This window comes from Oncorhynchus keta, chromosome 17 (assembly GCF_023373465.1).
Source record: "Oncorhynchus keta strain PuntledgeMale-10-30-2019 chromosome 17, Oket_V2, whole genome shotgun sequence".
NCBI lineage: Eukaryota > Metazoa > Chordata > Actinopteri > Salmoniformes > Salmonidae > Oncorhynchus > Oncorhynchus keta.
The window spans coordinates 10,773,819-10,792,167 of NC_068437.1; the positions used below are offsets into that span (position 1 = coordinate 10,773,819).

General features: G+C 47.8%; 1 protein-coding gene across 1 annotated transcript in view; it reads left to right on the forward strand.

Annotated features, from left to right (window-relative positions):
- Positions 1 to 18,349, forward strand: part of LOC118396417 (pleckstrin homology domain-containing family A member 7-like) — a 182,609-nt gene that overhangs the window by 131,199 nt on the left and 33,061 nt on the right. The window contains exons 9-10 of the mRNA XM_035790610.2: positions 5,127 to 5,308; positions 17,638 to 18,198. Coding sequence (XP_035646503.1) covers positions 5,127 to 5,308; positions 17,638 to 18,198 — 743 coding nt within the window. The remainder of the gene's footprint in view (positions 1 to 5,126; positions 5,309 to 17,637; positions 18,199 to 18,349) is intronic.

Sequence of the window (18,349 nt, forward strand, 5' to 3'; positions counted from 1 at the left end):
TTTATTTTTATTTTTTTTACACGGTTTGGATTTCAATGGCAGAAAAATCCCTGTAATGCCTCCAATCTTCTCCCCTCTGGCTGATGAAATGTATTCAATGTTATTTCAATGTTAATTCAATGTTTCCTCCCTAACCAGACCACCCTGACCCTAAAAAGGCAGTGTTTTCTCGACAGTGGTTCTACGGTTGCGTATAGTTTCTAGCCCAATACAAGAACACCTGATTCTACTCTCTTCTATTCCTAATCACCGAACCCCTTTCCTTAGTTGAACACGGTGTGCTTGTGTTGGGCTGAAACGAAACAGTCTTGGTGTTACCCAGCAAGGTTGCAAAGTTCTGGTAACTTTCCCCCAAAGAAATTCCTAGGGTTTCCTAGTAGTCCCAGTTGGCCCGTAATCAGTAGGGGGGATAAGCAGGAAATCAGGAATCCTTTTCCGGGAAAACCTAGGAAATTTTGGGGAAAGTTACCGGAATTTGGCAATCCTAGAAACACTGCTGTCCAGTTGTCGTATTGTAGTTTCTGCCTCATCTGGTGGTTTTCTGTTGTTAACTTTTCACTCTACTGATGCAGTGAGAGAGGCTCGTAAAGGGACTCAGTTTGCAGTTACACTGCAAGCCAAATGTAATTGAATGCAGAGTGGAGATTTGGCCTGGCGATTTTAGGCTCGACTGTGGAATGGCTCGGTAATCTACTCTTAAACCCTTATCAGAGAGACGGGTTATATTTGAGCCGCTGCACTCTTGTGCAATCTGAGTGCGTGTGTGTGCGTGTGTGTGCGTGTGTGAGGGCGGAGGGAGAGGCAGGGGTCAGTAGAGAATGGCTAGCTTGTGTTTCCTGCCTCCCTGAACCCGAGATTCTGTTACTGCCATGGAAGAGTTGATACCTGTAACCCAATCCTGTCAGGACCACTCTCCAGTGTCTCTCTAGAGTTGTGTGTGTGTGTGTGTGTGTGTGTGTGTGTGTGCGTGTGTGTGTGTGTGTGTGTGTGTGTGTGTTTGTGTTTGTGTGTTTTATGTCATCTGGTTAGTTTGTTTATGGTGCAACCTTTCACCACCACGGTGAGTTAGTACTACTTGGTTTTCGTCTGACTACTTCATCCCCCCAAAAATGTTTCCCCATGGTTAAAAACCTTACTTTCCCACCCCGCCCCTCCACAGTAGAGCCAACCAATCTAGATATAAGGCTGGTACCCCTCTCCCCTATTTGCTGAACTCTGTTCCCTCTCTTGTTCCTATTGGTGGGCTGCCTCGCTGGGACCCTGTGAGTGTGCGAGGTCGTCCAATTGAAACCCAAGTGCACCATCCACTCATAAATAGGTACCGCCCTCTCAACCTATTGAACTTTACCTGAGTTACTGCTTTTGCCATGTCATTTACCTTCAGTGTGTGGTTGCAGAAAGGCTAAATATATACTGCGCCGTGTATATTTGTCATGGTTTGGAGCATGTTTTGAGAGTGGTGTGCCTTTTTGGACGTGGTTGTGGTTTCCCTCCATTTTATCTGTCTTGTATGATCTCATTCACTCGTGCCTCTGGTTATGTGTGTTGGCTGAACTCTGCTTTGTCTGATATCCAGCATGCCACTCGTGGAGGTAGATCGATTTTATTTTACTTAAGTGGAATAAAAAAAAAAATTCACCTCTTATGCAGTCTATTTTGGAATGCACTTAGAACCTTCTAGCCTGGTCCCGGATCCGTTTCAAATGAAACGTTTGTTTATAGAGCACATTTCTCGCAGGGGATGCATTTCAAGGTGCTTAGCAAGTGTTTGTGCTGTCTTGCTCGAGGATGTGAATATTCCGTATAATAACTTTCTTAACGGCTGTTGGAGGTTATTAGCCTGGTGCCAATTCTGTTTGTGCCGTCTTGCTGACTCCTGTTTTTTATTTGTTTTATTTAACCCTGTGGGGATAGTCGAGCAGTAGGAGTTGTCAAGACGGCACAACCAGAATTGGCACCAGGCTAATAACCTTCAACAGTCGTTAAGCAACACTCGGTATACAGAATATAGTTCCTATATCCATTTCCATTATGCCAATGGTTTCCCCAAAGCAGAAAGGTTTTTCGAGATCGCGGATTCCAGAAGGTACCGTGCGAGCCGTGCCTTCATTCTGAGCGTTTATTGCCGTAAAAGTATTTCCACGTGAGAGTTCGGGGGTCCGTGTTATCGCAGCTTGGAGGCCAGGGCTACGTCCCAAATGGCACCCTATTCCCTACATACTACACTACTTTTGATAGGGCTCTGGTGGAAAAAAGTAGTGCACTGTGTAGGGAATGGATAAGCCCCCCCCCCAGGCTTATCTGAAAAGCACAATAAGAAGGCTTTGAATAGACGGGACACACAAAAAAAAGGCCTGCGTGTCTGAGAGGGGCTGGGGAGAGGAATAAGAGGACTGCTGCTATTGTTAGCCTTCCTGTCTGGGAGTACAGGCTGGCTATTTTTGAGCAGGAGAGCCGAGGGTGGGAGGGAGACTTGCCCAGGGTGAGCAGTGTGCATTCTCTGCTGAGGTGTGGTGGTCACACAGTGCACTTGAATGTCCCACGCAGCCTCTTCCCTGTAGCGGGAATGCTATGAGGCGGTGGTAAGGAATGTTATAAGAGACCAGGCACTGTCTGCACATTCTTTCATTGGTCTGAAAAGGCAGGGCAGGTATTGGATAATAACAGCGACAGGGTAGCTGTTGGGATAGGTTGATCGATGGGGTGGGTGCACGCGTGTGTATGGCGTGCACGTACACCCGACCATGATATAGAACTGTATTAGAGAGCAGCTTGTCCAGACCGCTGAAGAGGCTGGAGAGTGAGTGAGGGGAGATTAGACAGCTGATTAACACAGCAGCAGTCTGAGCCCCCCAACGCGCGTGGCCTTGCCAGTAGCTACGTCGGGCCTTCTGTTGCTACACTGTAGTGTACGGAATAAGGTGAAGCTGTCTGTAGATGCTGATCTCAGGTCCGTTTCCCCAGCTATGGTTAAGGTTAAAGGTTAGGGGAAGCTGATCCTAGGTCTCGGGGCAACTTCACCCTGTTCCGCAGTGTACACTACAGGCCGAACCTTAGACCAGCCAGGGAGGAGATTTAAAGACCTCCCCAGGGGGTAGCCTTCTGGCCCGACCTTCTCCAACCTCTGTCTGGGGCCAAGAGGCTTACCGTTACACCCCGGTCATCCTGCAGGAGCACGGTCTGTCTGTGTGCATGGATGTGTGTACACCACAGGCGGCCGGCGGCTCCTTCATTGGTGAGAACGGACTCGTAGTAATGGCTGGAGAGGAATCAATGGAATGGTATCCAACACATCAAACATGTGATTTCCATGTGTTTGGTGGTATTCCATTCCAGCTATTATTATGAGCCCGTCCTCCCCTCAGCAGCCTCGTGTGTGTGTGTGTGTGTGTGTGTGTGTGTGTGTGTGTGTGTGTGTGTGTGTGTGTGTGTGTGTGTGTGTGTGTGTGTGTGTGTGTGTGTGTGTGTGTGTGTGTGTTGCAGGGGTTTTCACGCCACGAACAACACCCATGCCTCAACTTGAAAAGCCATGTTTGTATCAAACGTCGAGTCAGGCAAAATCATTAAAAAAAGATGCCAACACTCAAATGAAGAAATCACACCCATTTCACACCCGCTTGGCAATCTGTTACCTTGCTTTGTCTAGATCCAACTAAAACCCATGAGTCCTGAATGGCACCCTGTTCCCTACACAGTTGACTACATTTGACCAAGGCCCTGGTCAGAAGTAGTGGACTAATAGGGAAACGGGTGCCATTTGGCATTATTGGGTTTTAGTTGGATCTGGACTCTGATAAGACAAAAAGGCTTGGGTGTATTCATTAGCACACACTGTAGCAAAACGTTTTGCAACGGGAGAAAGGGAAACGAGCGTTTCTTATTGGACAAATTCAGGTCGGTCCCTCTCCATTTCAGACGGTTTGCTTCAGCTTGGTTTGCTAGTGAATACACCCCATATAATTTGGCTCTCATTTGTTACATGATGGCATGAGTGATTGCCTCAATAATTGCTTTTTTTGCGGTGCCAGTGATAGCCGTCTCCTACCTAACGAAAATGGCCTCTTGAAATATTGGTGTTGCTTCTTCATAGACTACAATCCAGTAATGACCCCCCACAAAAGGAATGGGCTGGTGGAAGGAAAATGGTGGAAACTGCCTCCAACCATGCTTACGTCAAACCAATGCTTGTAAATGTATGAGAGGGAGTGAACGAGTGAACACTTCTGGGGTGAAGGCTGGGAGAATCTTAACTCGGCCATAGAGACTTGGCCTGCGTGCTGATTCTCTATCCTTCTCCCAAAGTGTGCACTTGCGTACTCCCCAGGGGGGGATTTTAGGGGGGGGGGGGTTCCACCATTGTTAAATCCATGATGGGAAGTGTGCAAGTGCACACTTTGGGGGAAAGTGTGGGGAATCAGAACGCCCCATAGAGACCAGCATAAGACAAGTATGTATAAACAAGTATAGAATAGGCCCAGTACAAACAATTCGCGAGCATGTTGAAAATAGCAATGTCATGGTTGAAGTTCTATCACAATGGCTCCTTCTATGCTTGCTTGCTTGTTGATTAGCTTACACTGCCCTCTGTCGTGGGTTGGATTGGACCTTTTTCATTCTTGTTATGTCACTCATGCTACTGTGTCTATTGGTCGGTATGGATGTCTCTCTCTCCTTCTCCATTGGCTAGAGTACTCTGTCGCTTTTCTCTGTTATTCTATTGGCTGGCTGGCAGGCTTTTGTCTCTATTGGCTAGTATCTCTGTTTCTCTATTGGCCAACACAGATAGGTCTCTTTTCCTATTGGCTAATGCTGATTTGACTCTCTATTTCTTTCTTTCTATTGGCTGACTTGAATTTGTTTGTCTCCATGGGAAGACATTGGTTGATGTCCCTATTTCTCTTAATTGTTCAACACTTCTCTATCCATCTCGTTCATGGTTGGGGTCAATTCAGTTCTCAATTCAGTTCATAGTAGACCCTTTTTTGTTCTTGAATTACATATGAATTCACCTGAAATAACTGAATTCAAAACTCAGTTGACCCCAACCTTGCTATCTATCCCATTGGCCAGACACCCCGTCCATCACTCTTTTTCCAGTCTGACTCTCCCTCTCTCCTCTCCCATAGGCCAACCACACGGGCATGCGCTCGTACATTTACAACCGGAGCACTGTGATTGACTCGCAGGCGGAGCACGGCGGCATGCGGACGTACTTCTTCAGCGCCGACACGCAGGAGGACGTGAACGGCTGGGTGAAGGCCATGAACCAGGCGGCGCTGATGCAGAACCAAACTGACAGCCTCAAGAGGTATGTCGGAAGTTAGCCCTAGACACGGATCCTGGGTCAGTTTTGCATTACCGCCGCCAATGGTTAAGGTTCGGATCCCGGGGGATCTTAACGGCTGCGTAAGATACTCAACTCTTATAGATAATTTTATTTATCCATCAAATAATGGATTTATATTGACAGTATTATAGAGAATGAACAATGAGAGACGGGGAATGAATGGGATCCAGACATTTTGGTGGGATTTCAGGTGTTCAATTTAATGTGAAATATGCCATTATCTCTTTGTTAAGTGATTCATGACAACTTTTTAAAACCACATATGGGCCTTTTTCATATGTTTTGCTATTATATTGCTGGAAATATAACGTTTGTAAATAACAACCAATTTACATACAGGCACAAATTCATATAATTAGCATGAAGTGACTCTTTATCCAACCAGCTCTTTCCAAGTTACCACCCCAAAGAGAATTTGTACCCAACATGTCATCCTAGAATATTAAACAAGGCAGAAATGTTTTGTACCAAAATGTCCACACATGTTGTGAACATCGTCTCATTAGAATTAGCCAATGCATATTTATTTGACAGTAAGGGGAAAGATCAAAAAGTTGCGCGATTGACCCCGAATATCTGCTTTCTTTTCCGAGTGGCCGACCGTTATTCACATGATCATCTAATCAAAACCTCAACAGGTTTCCGTCCCCACGGAGTGAAACACTTACTGTGCGTAGACCGTTTTTGTCATCTCTCGTCATTTAGTTGCCGTGTCAGTGCGTTCCATACCCTGTCGATATGTCAACGCTGATGAAACGCCTGGGTCGAAACCTTTTTCGACCTTTCCGACAATGCCCCCCCCCAATAGTAAAGTCCAGGAGAAAAGGGTGGTTTGCACGGGCAGCCGTATGTATATTGTCTGTTTTCTATTTTGAACGAAAGTCAATGAAGTGGCAATTAGTTGACAAATAGATGATCCACTTCTCAAACACAGCCAAAGGATTTGTGAAGAGGTGTATTCTCAGATTGGCCGTGCTACTGTACGTAAGGGGATAGTTCACCATGTTCACGCTGCCTTGGACCGAACCCCCCTGTCTGTCAACCTGTCACTCTGGACCTGGGTCATGTACATGTGAAATATTGGCGGTTTGCTTGATTTAGCTTTAACAAATTGAAGGGGTGGGTTGAGTTTGCACTTTTGGGACTGTTCAGTTGGTTATATTTTATTGGACAATTACCCATCTGACCGAGGTTGTATTGTGAATGGTACATGTAACTTAGCTGTGGCAATTCTTAAGTGTGTTTGTGTGTGTGTGTTGTGTGTGTGTGTGTGTGTGTCTGTCTGTCTGAATATATCTGTCTGGGGAGAGAGATGAGTTTCCTTGTGTTTGCCATTCTGTCAGTCTCATTGATAGGCAGCGCTGAGAAACAGAGCTGCAATCTCTAGGGCTATTTGGGTTTGTGTGTGAGTGCTTGTGCATGCCTGTGTGACCTTGCAGCAGAGAGTGCATTGTGATGCTGTGTCTGTGTCAGCCTTGCTCCATGATGCCACTCAGCCTGCTCTCAGATTGCATTGGTGCAGGCACACACACACGCACACACACACACAATAGTACAGTTTCACAGACTTTATGACAGATGTCTAACTATGCTGTGAGAAGGATGGCGAGAAACTGAATAACAGAGATCGAAGAAGAGAGTGATGGTGGGAAAAGCGATGGACAGACTAGAGAGAATAATAGACGGACGGGGATGGACGGACACACAGACAAAGAGACGGGCGGACAATACGGACACGGACGGACAAAACGGACACGGGCGGACAAAACTGACACGGGCGGACAAAACTGACACGGGCGGACAAAACTGACACGGGCGGACAAAACTGACACGGGCGAACAATACGGACACGGGCGAACAATACGGACACGGGCGGACAATACGGACACGGGCGGACAATACGGACACGGGCGGACAAAACGGACACGGGCGGACAATACGGACACGGGCGGACAAAACGGACACGGGCGGACAATACGGACACGGGCGGACAATACGGACACGGGCGGACAATACGGACACGGGCGGACAATACGGACACGGGCGGACAATACGGACACGGGCGAACAATACGGACACGGGCGAACAATACGGACACGGGCGGACAATACGGACACGGGCGGACAATACGGACACGGGCGGACAATACGGACACGGGCGGACAATACGGACACGGGCGGACAATACGGACACGGGCGGACAATACGGACACGGGCGGACAATACGGACACGGGCGGACAATACGGACACGGGCGAACGCACAGACGGGCTGTCCACCCGTCCGACAGGCAGAGACAGACACAGACGGGCTGTCCATCCGTCCGACAGGCAGGGACGGACACAGACGGGCTGTCCACCCGTCCGACAGGCAGAGACGGACACAGACGGGCTGTCCACCCGTCCGACAGGCAGAGACGGACACAGACGGGCTGTCCACCCGTCCGACAGGCAGAGACGGACACAGACGGGCTGTCCACCCGTCCGACAGGCAGAGACGGACACAGACGGGCTGTCCACCCGTCCGACAGGCAGAGACGGACACAGACGGGCTGTCCACCCGTCCGACAGGCAGAGACGGACACAGACGGGCTGTCCACCCGTCCGACAGGCAGAGACGGACACAGACGGGCTGTCCACCCGTCCGACAGGCAGAGACGGACACAGACGGGCTGTCCACCCGTCCGACAGGCAGAGACGGACACAGACGGGCTGTCCACCCGTCCGACAGGCAGAGACGGACACAGACGGGCTGTCCACCCGTCCGACAGGCAGAGACGGACACAGACGGGCTGTCCACCCGTCCGACAGGCAGAGACAGACACCGACGGGCCAGACGGGCTGTCCACCCGTCCGACAGGCAGAGACAGACACAGACGGGCTGTCCACCCGTCCGACAGGCAGAGACAGACACAGACGGGCTGTCCACCCGTCCGACAGGCAGAGACAGACACAGACGGGCTGTCCACCCGTCCGACAGGCAGAGACAGACACAGACGGGCTGTCCACCCGTCCGACAGGCAGAGACAGACACAGACGGGCTGTCCACCCGTCCGACAGGCAGAGACAGACACAGACGGGATGTCCACCCGTCCGACAGGCAGAGACAGACACAGACGGGCTGTCCACCCGTCCGACAGGCAGAGACAGACACAGACGGGCTGTCCACCCGTCCGACAGGCAGAGACAGACACAGACGGGATGTCCACCCGTCCGACAGGCAGAGACAGACACAGACGGGATGTCCACCCGTCCGACAGGCAGAGACAGACACAGACGGGCTGTCCACCCGTCCGACAGGCAGAGACAGACACGGACAGACAGGCGGACGGACGGACAGACAGGCGGACGGACGGACAGGCACAGACTGACACGGGCAGACACAGACACTGACGGACAGACAGTCACTCCCGACAAACAGTTATTGTGCTGACGTTGCTTCCAGACGCAATTTGGAACTCGGTTGTGAGTGTTGCAACTGAGGACAGATGATTTTTATGCGCTTAAGCACTCGGCGGTCCCATTCTGTGAGCCTGTGTGGCCTACCACTTCGTTCTGATGCTCCTAGACGTTTCCACCTCACAATAACACCACTTACAGTTGACTGGGGCAGCTCTAGCAGGGCAGAAATTTGACTAACAGATTTTTTGGAAAGGTAACATCCTGAAATAGCCGAATCCACTAATTTGAAGGGGTGTCCACATACTTTTGCATATATACTGTATATGTGAAAACGTGTATTTTGGGTAGTAGCCTCGTAATAAAATGTGTCATGCAATATTGGCACACTACACGTGTGACAGACCAAGCCGAACAAAAGTGAACCTTCAATTTGGAGGTTTCAAATGTCCCTCAAGGGCCAAGTTGACCTATTTTATGAAGTGCCATTGGTTGGTGGATTTAATGTCTAAGATCTTTGATAGGCCGATGCAGAATTTGTTAGCGGAAATAATCTCTGCCAGCTGGTGCTGTTAGCATAGTGTGCCAGGTTACCTCATGGGAACAGCTAACATGTAGCATTGTATCACGTGCAACTTCGTCAACGATGATGCAGATTTTTAGACAGTTTAAGTTTAAACTTGTTTTAATGTTTCCAAGTATGAACTCAATATGTTTGCATTAATTCTGTGTATATCTTATATATTTTATGTCCCAATATTTATCACATTTTGCCCCTAGTTTTCCACCCGCGTCTGTTGGATATCGACAGACAGACAGACACATATGGACAGACAGACAGACACATATATGGACAGACAGACAGACACATATGGACAGACAGACAGACACATATATGGACAGACAGACAGACACATATGGACAGACAGACAGACACATATGGACAGACAGACACATATGGGACAGACAGACAAATATGGACAGACAGACAGACACATATGGACAGACAGACAGACACATATGGACAGACAGACACATATGGACAGACAGACAGACACATATGGACAGACAGACAGACACATATGGACAGACAGACAGACACATATGGACAGACAGACAGACACATATGGACAGACAGACAGACAGACATATATGAACAGACAGACAGACAGACACATATGGACAGACAGACAGACACATATGGACAGACAGACAGACAGACACATATGGACAGACAGAGACAGACAGACAGACAGACACATATGGACAGACAGACAGACACATATGGACAGACAGACACATATGGACAGACAGACACATATGGACAGACAGACACATATGGACAGACAGACAGACAGACATATATGAACAGACAGACAGACAGACACATATGGACAGACAGACAGACAGACACATATGGACAGACAGACAGACACATATGGACAGACAGACAGACAGACACATATGGACAGACAGACAGACAGACACATATATACAGACAGACAGACACATATGGACAGACACATATAGAGAGACAGACAGACAGACACATATGGACAGACAGACAGACAGACACATATGGACAGACAGACAGACATGGACAGACAGACAGACAGACAGACACATATGAACAGACAGACATATATGGACAGACAGACAGACACATATGGACAGACAGACAGACAGACACATATGGACAGACAGACAGACAGACACATATGGACAGACAGACAGACAGACAGACAGACACATATGGACAGACAGACAGACAGACAGACACATATGGACAGACAGACACATATGGACAGACAGACAGACACATATGGACAGACAGACAGACACAGATGGACAGACAGACAGACACATATGGACAGACAGACAGACACATATGGACAGACAGACAGACACATATGGACAGACAGACAGACACATATGGACAGACAGACAGACACATATGGACAGACAGACAGACACATATGGACAGACAGACAGACACATATGGACAGACAGACAGACAGACACATATGGACAGACAGACAGACACATATAGACAGACAGACAGACACATATAGACAGACAGACAGACACATATGGACAGACAGACAGACAGACAGACAGACACATATGGACAGACAGACAGACACATATGGACAGACAGACAGACACATATGAACAGACAGACATATATGGACAGACAGACAGACACATATCGACAGACAGACAGACACATATGGACAGACAGACAGACACATATGGACAGACAGACAGACACATATGGACAGACAGACAGACATGGACAGACAGACAGACACATATGGACAGACAGACAGACACATATGGACAGACAGACACATATGGACAGACAGACAGACACATATGGACAGACAGACAGACACATATGGACAGACAGACAGACACATATGGACAGACAGACAGACACATATGGACAGACAGACACATATGGACAGACAGACAGACAGACACATATGGACAGACAGACAGACAGACACATATGGACAGACAGACACATATGGACAGACAGACACATATGGACAGACAGACAGACACATATGGACAGACAGACAGACACATATGGACAGACAGACAGACACATATGGACAGACAGACACATATGGACAGACAGACAGACACATATGGACAGACAGACAGACACATATGGACAGACAGACAGACACATATGGACAGACAGACAGACAGACACATATGGACAGACAGACAGACACATATGGACAGACAGACAGACAGACACATATGGACAGACAGACAGACTGACACTTATGGACAGACAGACAGACAGACAGACAGACAGACAGACAGACAGACAGACAGACAGACAGACAGACAGACAGACAGACACATATGGACAGACAGACAGACACATATGGACAGACAGACAGACACATATGGACAGACACAGACACATATGGACAGACAGACAGACACATATGGACAGACAGACAGACAGACACATATGGACAGACAGACAGACAGACACATATGAACAGACAGACATATATTGACAGACAGACAGACACATATGGACAGACAGACAGACACATATGGACAGACAGACAGACAGACAGACACATATGGACAGACAGACAGACAGACAGACAGACAGAGACAGACAGACAGACAGACAGATATGGACAGACAGACAGACACATATGGACAGACAGACAGACACATATGGACAGATGGACAGACAGACAGACACATATGGACAGACAGACAGACACATATGGACAGATGGACAGACAGACAGACACATATGGACAGACAGACAGACACATATGGACAGACAGACAGACACATATGAACAGACAGACAGACACATATGAACAGACAGACAGACACATATGGACAGACAGACAGACAGACAGACACATATGGACAGACAGACAGACAGACAGACAGACAGACAGACAGACAGACAGACACATATGGACAGACAGACACATATGGACAGACAGACAGACACATATGGACAGACAGACAGACACATATGGACAGACAGACAGACACATATGGACAGACAGACAGACAGACAGACAGACACATATGGACAGACAGACAGACAGACAGACAGACACATATGGACAGACAGACAGACAGACACATATGGACAGACAGACAGACACATATGGACAGACAGACAGACAGACATGGACAGACAGACAGACACATATGGACAGACAGACAGACACATATGGACAGACAGACAGACAGACACATATGGACAGACAGACAGACACATATGGACAGACAGACAGACACATATCAACAGACAGACATATATGGACAGACAGACAGACACATATGGACAGACAGACAGACACATATGGACAGACAGACAGACAGACATGGACAGACAGACAGACACATATCAACAGACAGACACATATCAACAGACAGACATATATGGACAGACAGACAGACACATATGGACAGACAGACAGACACATATGGACAGACAGACAGACAGACAGACAGACAGACAGACAGACATGGACAGACAGACAGACAGACACATATGGACAGACAGACAGACACATATGGACAGACAGACAGACACATATGGACAGACAGACAGACACATATGGACAGACAGACAGACACATATGGACAGACAGACAGACACATATGGACAGACAGACAGACAGACACATATGGACAGACAGACAGACACATATGGACAGACAGACAGACAGACAGACACATATGGACAGACAGACAGACAGACACATATGGACAGACAGACAGACAGACACATATGGACAGACAGACAGACAGACAGACACATATGGACAGACAGACAGACAGACAGACAGACAGACAGACATGGACAGACAGACAGACACATATGGACAGACAGACAGACAGACACATATGGACAGACAGACAGACAGACAGACAGACACATATGGACAGACAGACAGACAGACACATATGGACAGACAGACAGACAGACACATATGGACAGACAGACAGACAGACACATATGGACAGACAGACACATATGGACAGACAGACAGACAGACACATATGGACAGACAGACAGACAGACACATATGGACAGACAGACACATATGGGCAGACAGACAGACACATATGGACAGACAGACAGACAGACACATATGGACAGACAGACAGACACATATGGACAGACAGACAGACAGACACATATGGACAGACAGACATATAGACAGACAGACAGACAGACACATATGGACAGACAGACAGACACATATGGACAGACAGACAGACACATATGGACAGACAGACAGACAGACAGACAGACAGACACATATGGACAGACAGACAGACAGACACATATGGACAGACAGACAGACAGACACATATGGACAGACAGACAGACACATATGGGACAGACAGACAGACACATATGGACAGACAGACAGACAGACATATGGACAGACAGACAGACATATGGACAGACAGACAGACATATCGACAGACAGACAGACGCATATGGACAGACAGACAGACATATGGACAGACAGACAGACACATATCGACAGACAGACACATATCGACAGACAGACACACATATCGACAGACAGACACACATATGGACAGACAGACACACATATGGACAGACAGACAGACACATATGGACAGACAGACAGACACATATGGACAGACAGACAGGCACATATGGACAGACAGACAGACACATATGGACAGACAGACAGACACATATGGACAGACACATATGGACAGACAGACGGACACATATGGACAGACAGACAGACACATATGGACAGACACATATGGACAGACAGACGGACACATATGGACAGACAGACAGACACATATGGACAGACGGACGGAGACAGAGATAGACAAGAATGATAGTGAAAGAGAGTGTGTGAGAGAGAGCGAGGCAGTGTGTATCAGACAGAGATTGATGAGGCCCAGGTAGCGGTGGTGTTGTGTAGGAGACCGATTCCCTGTCAGACCAGGTGGGTCTACACACATAGCAAGCGCGTGACAGGTCGCTTCACTACGTTACAGGAACGAACAGAGACCGAGGCTTCCATGTTCACAACAAGCTGTGCCTGCTGTCGAGACGAGGGTATATCATTTAGTGGAACTGTGGTCAGAGGCTTTGTGTCCGTTGAAAACTAGGGGCCAAATGTGATAAATATTGGGATATAAAACATAGAAGATATACACAGAATTAATGCAAACATATTGAGTTTAAACTTAAACAGTCTCAAAATCGGCATCATCGTTGACGAAGTTGCACGTGATACAATGCTACATGTTAGCTGTTCCCATGAGATAACCTGGCACACTATGCTAACAGCACCAGCTGGCAGAGATTATTTCCGCTAACAAATTCTGCATCGGCCTATCAAAGATCTTAGACATTAAATCCACCAACCAATGGCACTTCATAAAATAGGGTCAACTTGGCCCTTGAGGGACATTTGAAACCTCTAAATTGAAGGTTTACTTTTGTTCGGCTTGGTCTGTCACAAGTGTAGTGTGCCAATATTGTATGACACATTCTTTACTAGGCTACTAGCTACTAATGCTAAAAAGACACGTTTTCAGTATATATGCAAAAGTATGTAGACACACCTTCAAATGAGTGGATTCAGCTATTTCAGCCACACCGGCTGCTGACAGAAGTAGAAAATCGATTACACAGCCATGCAATCTCCATAGACAAACTTTGGCAGTAGAATGGCCTTACTGAAGAGCTCAGTGACTTTCAATGTGGCACTCTCATAGGATGCCACCTTTCCAACAAGTCAGTTAGTCCAATTTCTGCCCTGCTAAAGCTGTCCTGGTCAACTGTAAGTGCTGTTATTGTGAAGTGGAAACGTCTAGAAGCATCAGCAGCGAAGTGGTAGGCGACACAAGCTCACAGAATGGGACCGCCAAGTGCTGAAGCGCATAGAAATTGTATGTCCACAGTTGCAAGACTCACTACCGAGTTCCAAATTACACCTGGAAGCAACGTCAGCCCAATAACTGTTTGTCAGGAGCTTCATAAAATGGGTTTTCTGTGGTCGAGCAGCCGCACACAAGCCTAAGATCACCATGCGCAATGCCAAGCGTTGGCTGGAGTAAAGCTTGCCACCATTGGACTCTGGAGCAGTGGCAACGCGTTCTCTGGAGTGATAAATCTGGGTTTGGCAGACGCCAGGTGTCTGCTATCTGCCCGAATGCATAGTGCCAACTGTAAAGTTTGGTGGAGGAGGAATAATGGTCTGGGGCTGTTTTTCATGATTCAGCCTAGGCCCCTTAGTTCCAGTGAAGGGTAATCTTAATGCTACAGTATACAATGACATTCTAGACAATTCTGTGCTTCCAACTTTGTGGCAACAGTTTGGGGAAGGCCCTTTCCTGATTCAGCAGAGATAAAAGGAGCTCTATACAATGTTTAAGTTTATCGTACAGTGTGGAATTATTATTGTTTCCCCATTGAAGAGCCTTCTGGTCTTTTCATATACCTGTCATGTTCCTCCATTATCATCACTGTCAGGTGGGGTATACGGGTAAGGCAGTCGACTGTGAATCTTCGGGGTACAGTTACCGTGGGTTTGAGGCCCCCCCCTCGCGTCAAGTGTTTCTGTTAATTAAGGAGAAAAAAAAGGCTCACTGCTGGTCCTCGACGCTCGACTTTATATAATGCATATGTGACGCAGTGGATGATTATTCTAATGCATGTAAAACGTTGCACGTTTAGCCTACAAACAAATCAAGTGTTTGTTACTGCCATCTGAATGCACAATTCAAATAACAGTAACATTATGCGCTTCTATTCGGTGTGCGAGGCCCATGTGGAATACTAAATAATCATTAAGCGGATCTTGTGAGACATTTGATTCAGCTTTGATGGAGCCTTCACTGAACAGGCACCGTTGTGAGAGGTGGCAGAGCGTCGCTCCGGGAACATCACAGCCCTGTAGCGTTTGTGTCGGTCTGCAAGAGACACTCCATGAAGCTCCTCATTAAAGAGATTTCTCACCTTCGTTTGCAATGGTTCTTGATTTCCCTTCGAAACAGACTATCGCAGCAAATGTAATTCAACATTTCAAAAGTTTTTCACTTCTGTTAAGGACGCTTTCATGGCGAGGTGTTGAGTCACGTCCAACTGCATCAACATTTGGATTTGGCAGATGCAAGTGTTTGTCCCAGGAAATAATCATGTCCAGCTGGTCTTGTTGTCATAAGGCTAATAAGTGTGCCAGGTTTTCGGGATGGGAACAGCTAACATGTAGCGTACTGTCATGCACAACTATGTCAACGATTTTCATTTGAATGTTTAGAAGTATGAACCCATCAGATTGAGCCATGCCGCTTCATGACTCCACTGTGTGCTGTGTGTGTGTGTGTGTGTGTGTGTGTGTGTGTGTGTGTGTGTGTGTGTGTGTGTGTGTGTGTGTGTGTGTGTGTGTGTGTGTGTGTGTGTGTGTGTGTGTGTGTGTGTGTGTGTGTGTGTGTGTGTGTGTGTGTGTGTGTGTGTGTGTGTGTGTGTGTGTGTGTGTGTGTGTGTGTGTGTGTGTGTGTGTGTGTGTGGATGTGTGTGGGTGGGTTTGGGATGTGTGGGGATGTGTGTGTGGATGTGGGGGGATGTGGGATGTGTGGGATGTGTGTGTGTGTGTGTGTGTGTGGGGGGTGTGGGATGTGTGTGTGGGATGTGTGTGTGGGATGTGTGTGTGTGTGTGTGTGTGTGTGTGTGTGTGTGTGTGTGTGTGTGTGTGTGTGTGTGTGTGTGTGTGTGTGCGGGGTGTGTGTGTGTGTGCGGGATGTGTGTGTGTGTGTGCGGGATGTGTGTGTGTGGGTTTGGGATGTGTGTTCTAGCCAACCAATTCACTGTGGCTCTTATGACTAAACGGTCCTGGAGCGCTCTATTTGATGAATGAGAAGCTCATATCATCGGAGGGAAGTGATTGTGTCCATCGTCGCAAGTATGACCTCATTCCCGCCAGTACATTACACACCCCAAGCTATTTTTAGTGGCAGTTCTCTCTTCATTTAGATGGAATTAGCCACGACTTTCCCTGTAGCTGAGGCTATGTTCCTATATCCTATTTTGATGGGCCCTTCATTCACGTTAGGCTATGCTAATGTTAACACCTCACTTGGTTGCGATTGGCGATATGAAGGGATGAAATAATGATTCTCTAGTAAATTACAAAAAGTAACATCTAACATTAACTGCTGTGAGAGGTTAGAGGTATGAAAAATGTGGAAACAAAATAAGTGGGAAAGTTACTGGGAATTTTGCAACCCAATTACTGTCCTGATACAATGGCAAATGTCAATAATTCTGCTGTTCCTATGTGTTGAGATAGAGAGCCAAACCATCTCCCGTTCTGTTCCTCTCCTAGGCCGTCGGAAACATCAGAGAAATCGGAAATACCCAACACGTCGGAACGCAAGGGGTTCCCCCAAACCAACCACGTCAACAACTACACAAAGACCTCACGCGAACCCCGAGCCGACCCCCATCTCCATAGCGATGGAGTGGTCCTTGAACCTGCCGATATCCAAGAAACCGAGGAGCGCCGTAGCTTCCGGAACGACCCACTCAATCCCATCACTTCCAAGATTCCTTCCCTCGGTGGAGGAAGCGTGGAAATTGAAATGGATGCCGTCCCTCCAAACAGTCTCCTTCCCTCCCTAACTCCTGACTCCGCCTCCGCACCCACATCCGCGCCCCCGTCCAGGGCACCATCGCGCGCCCCGTCGCGCGGCGCCTTCACCCTGCCCCCCGGGGCCTGTCTGAGGAACGGGACACCCACTCCGGAACCCAACGGGATGGGGACGGGGACGTACCAGAGGGCCACGCTGACCCCCCAGGTGGTTGACACTCAAAGGCAGGTGCAGAGGAGGAGCGCCCTGGAGCAGGTGGAGCACTGGGTCAAGGTGCAGAAGGCCGAGCACAAAGGGTAAAGGTCACGGTTCACAGGTCACACCACCACTCGTCTAGGTTATCACTGTGCATTCAAATAGCATATAATTACAAACACATAGACACTCATATCTTGAGTTCAAACACATTGGCCTACTCTTATAAGCATTTCGTTAGACAATGAGTAC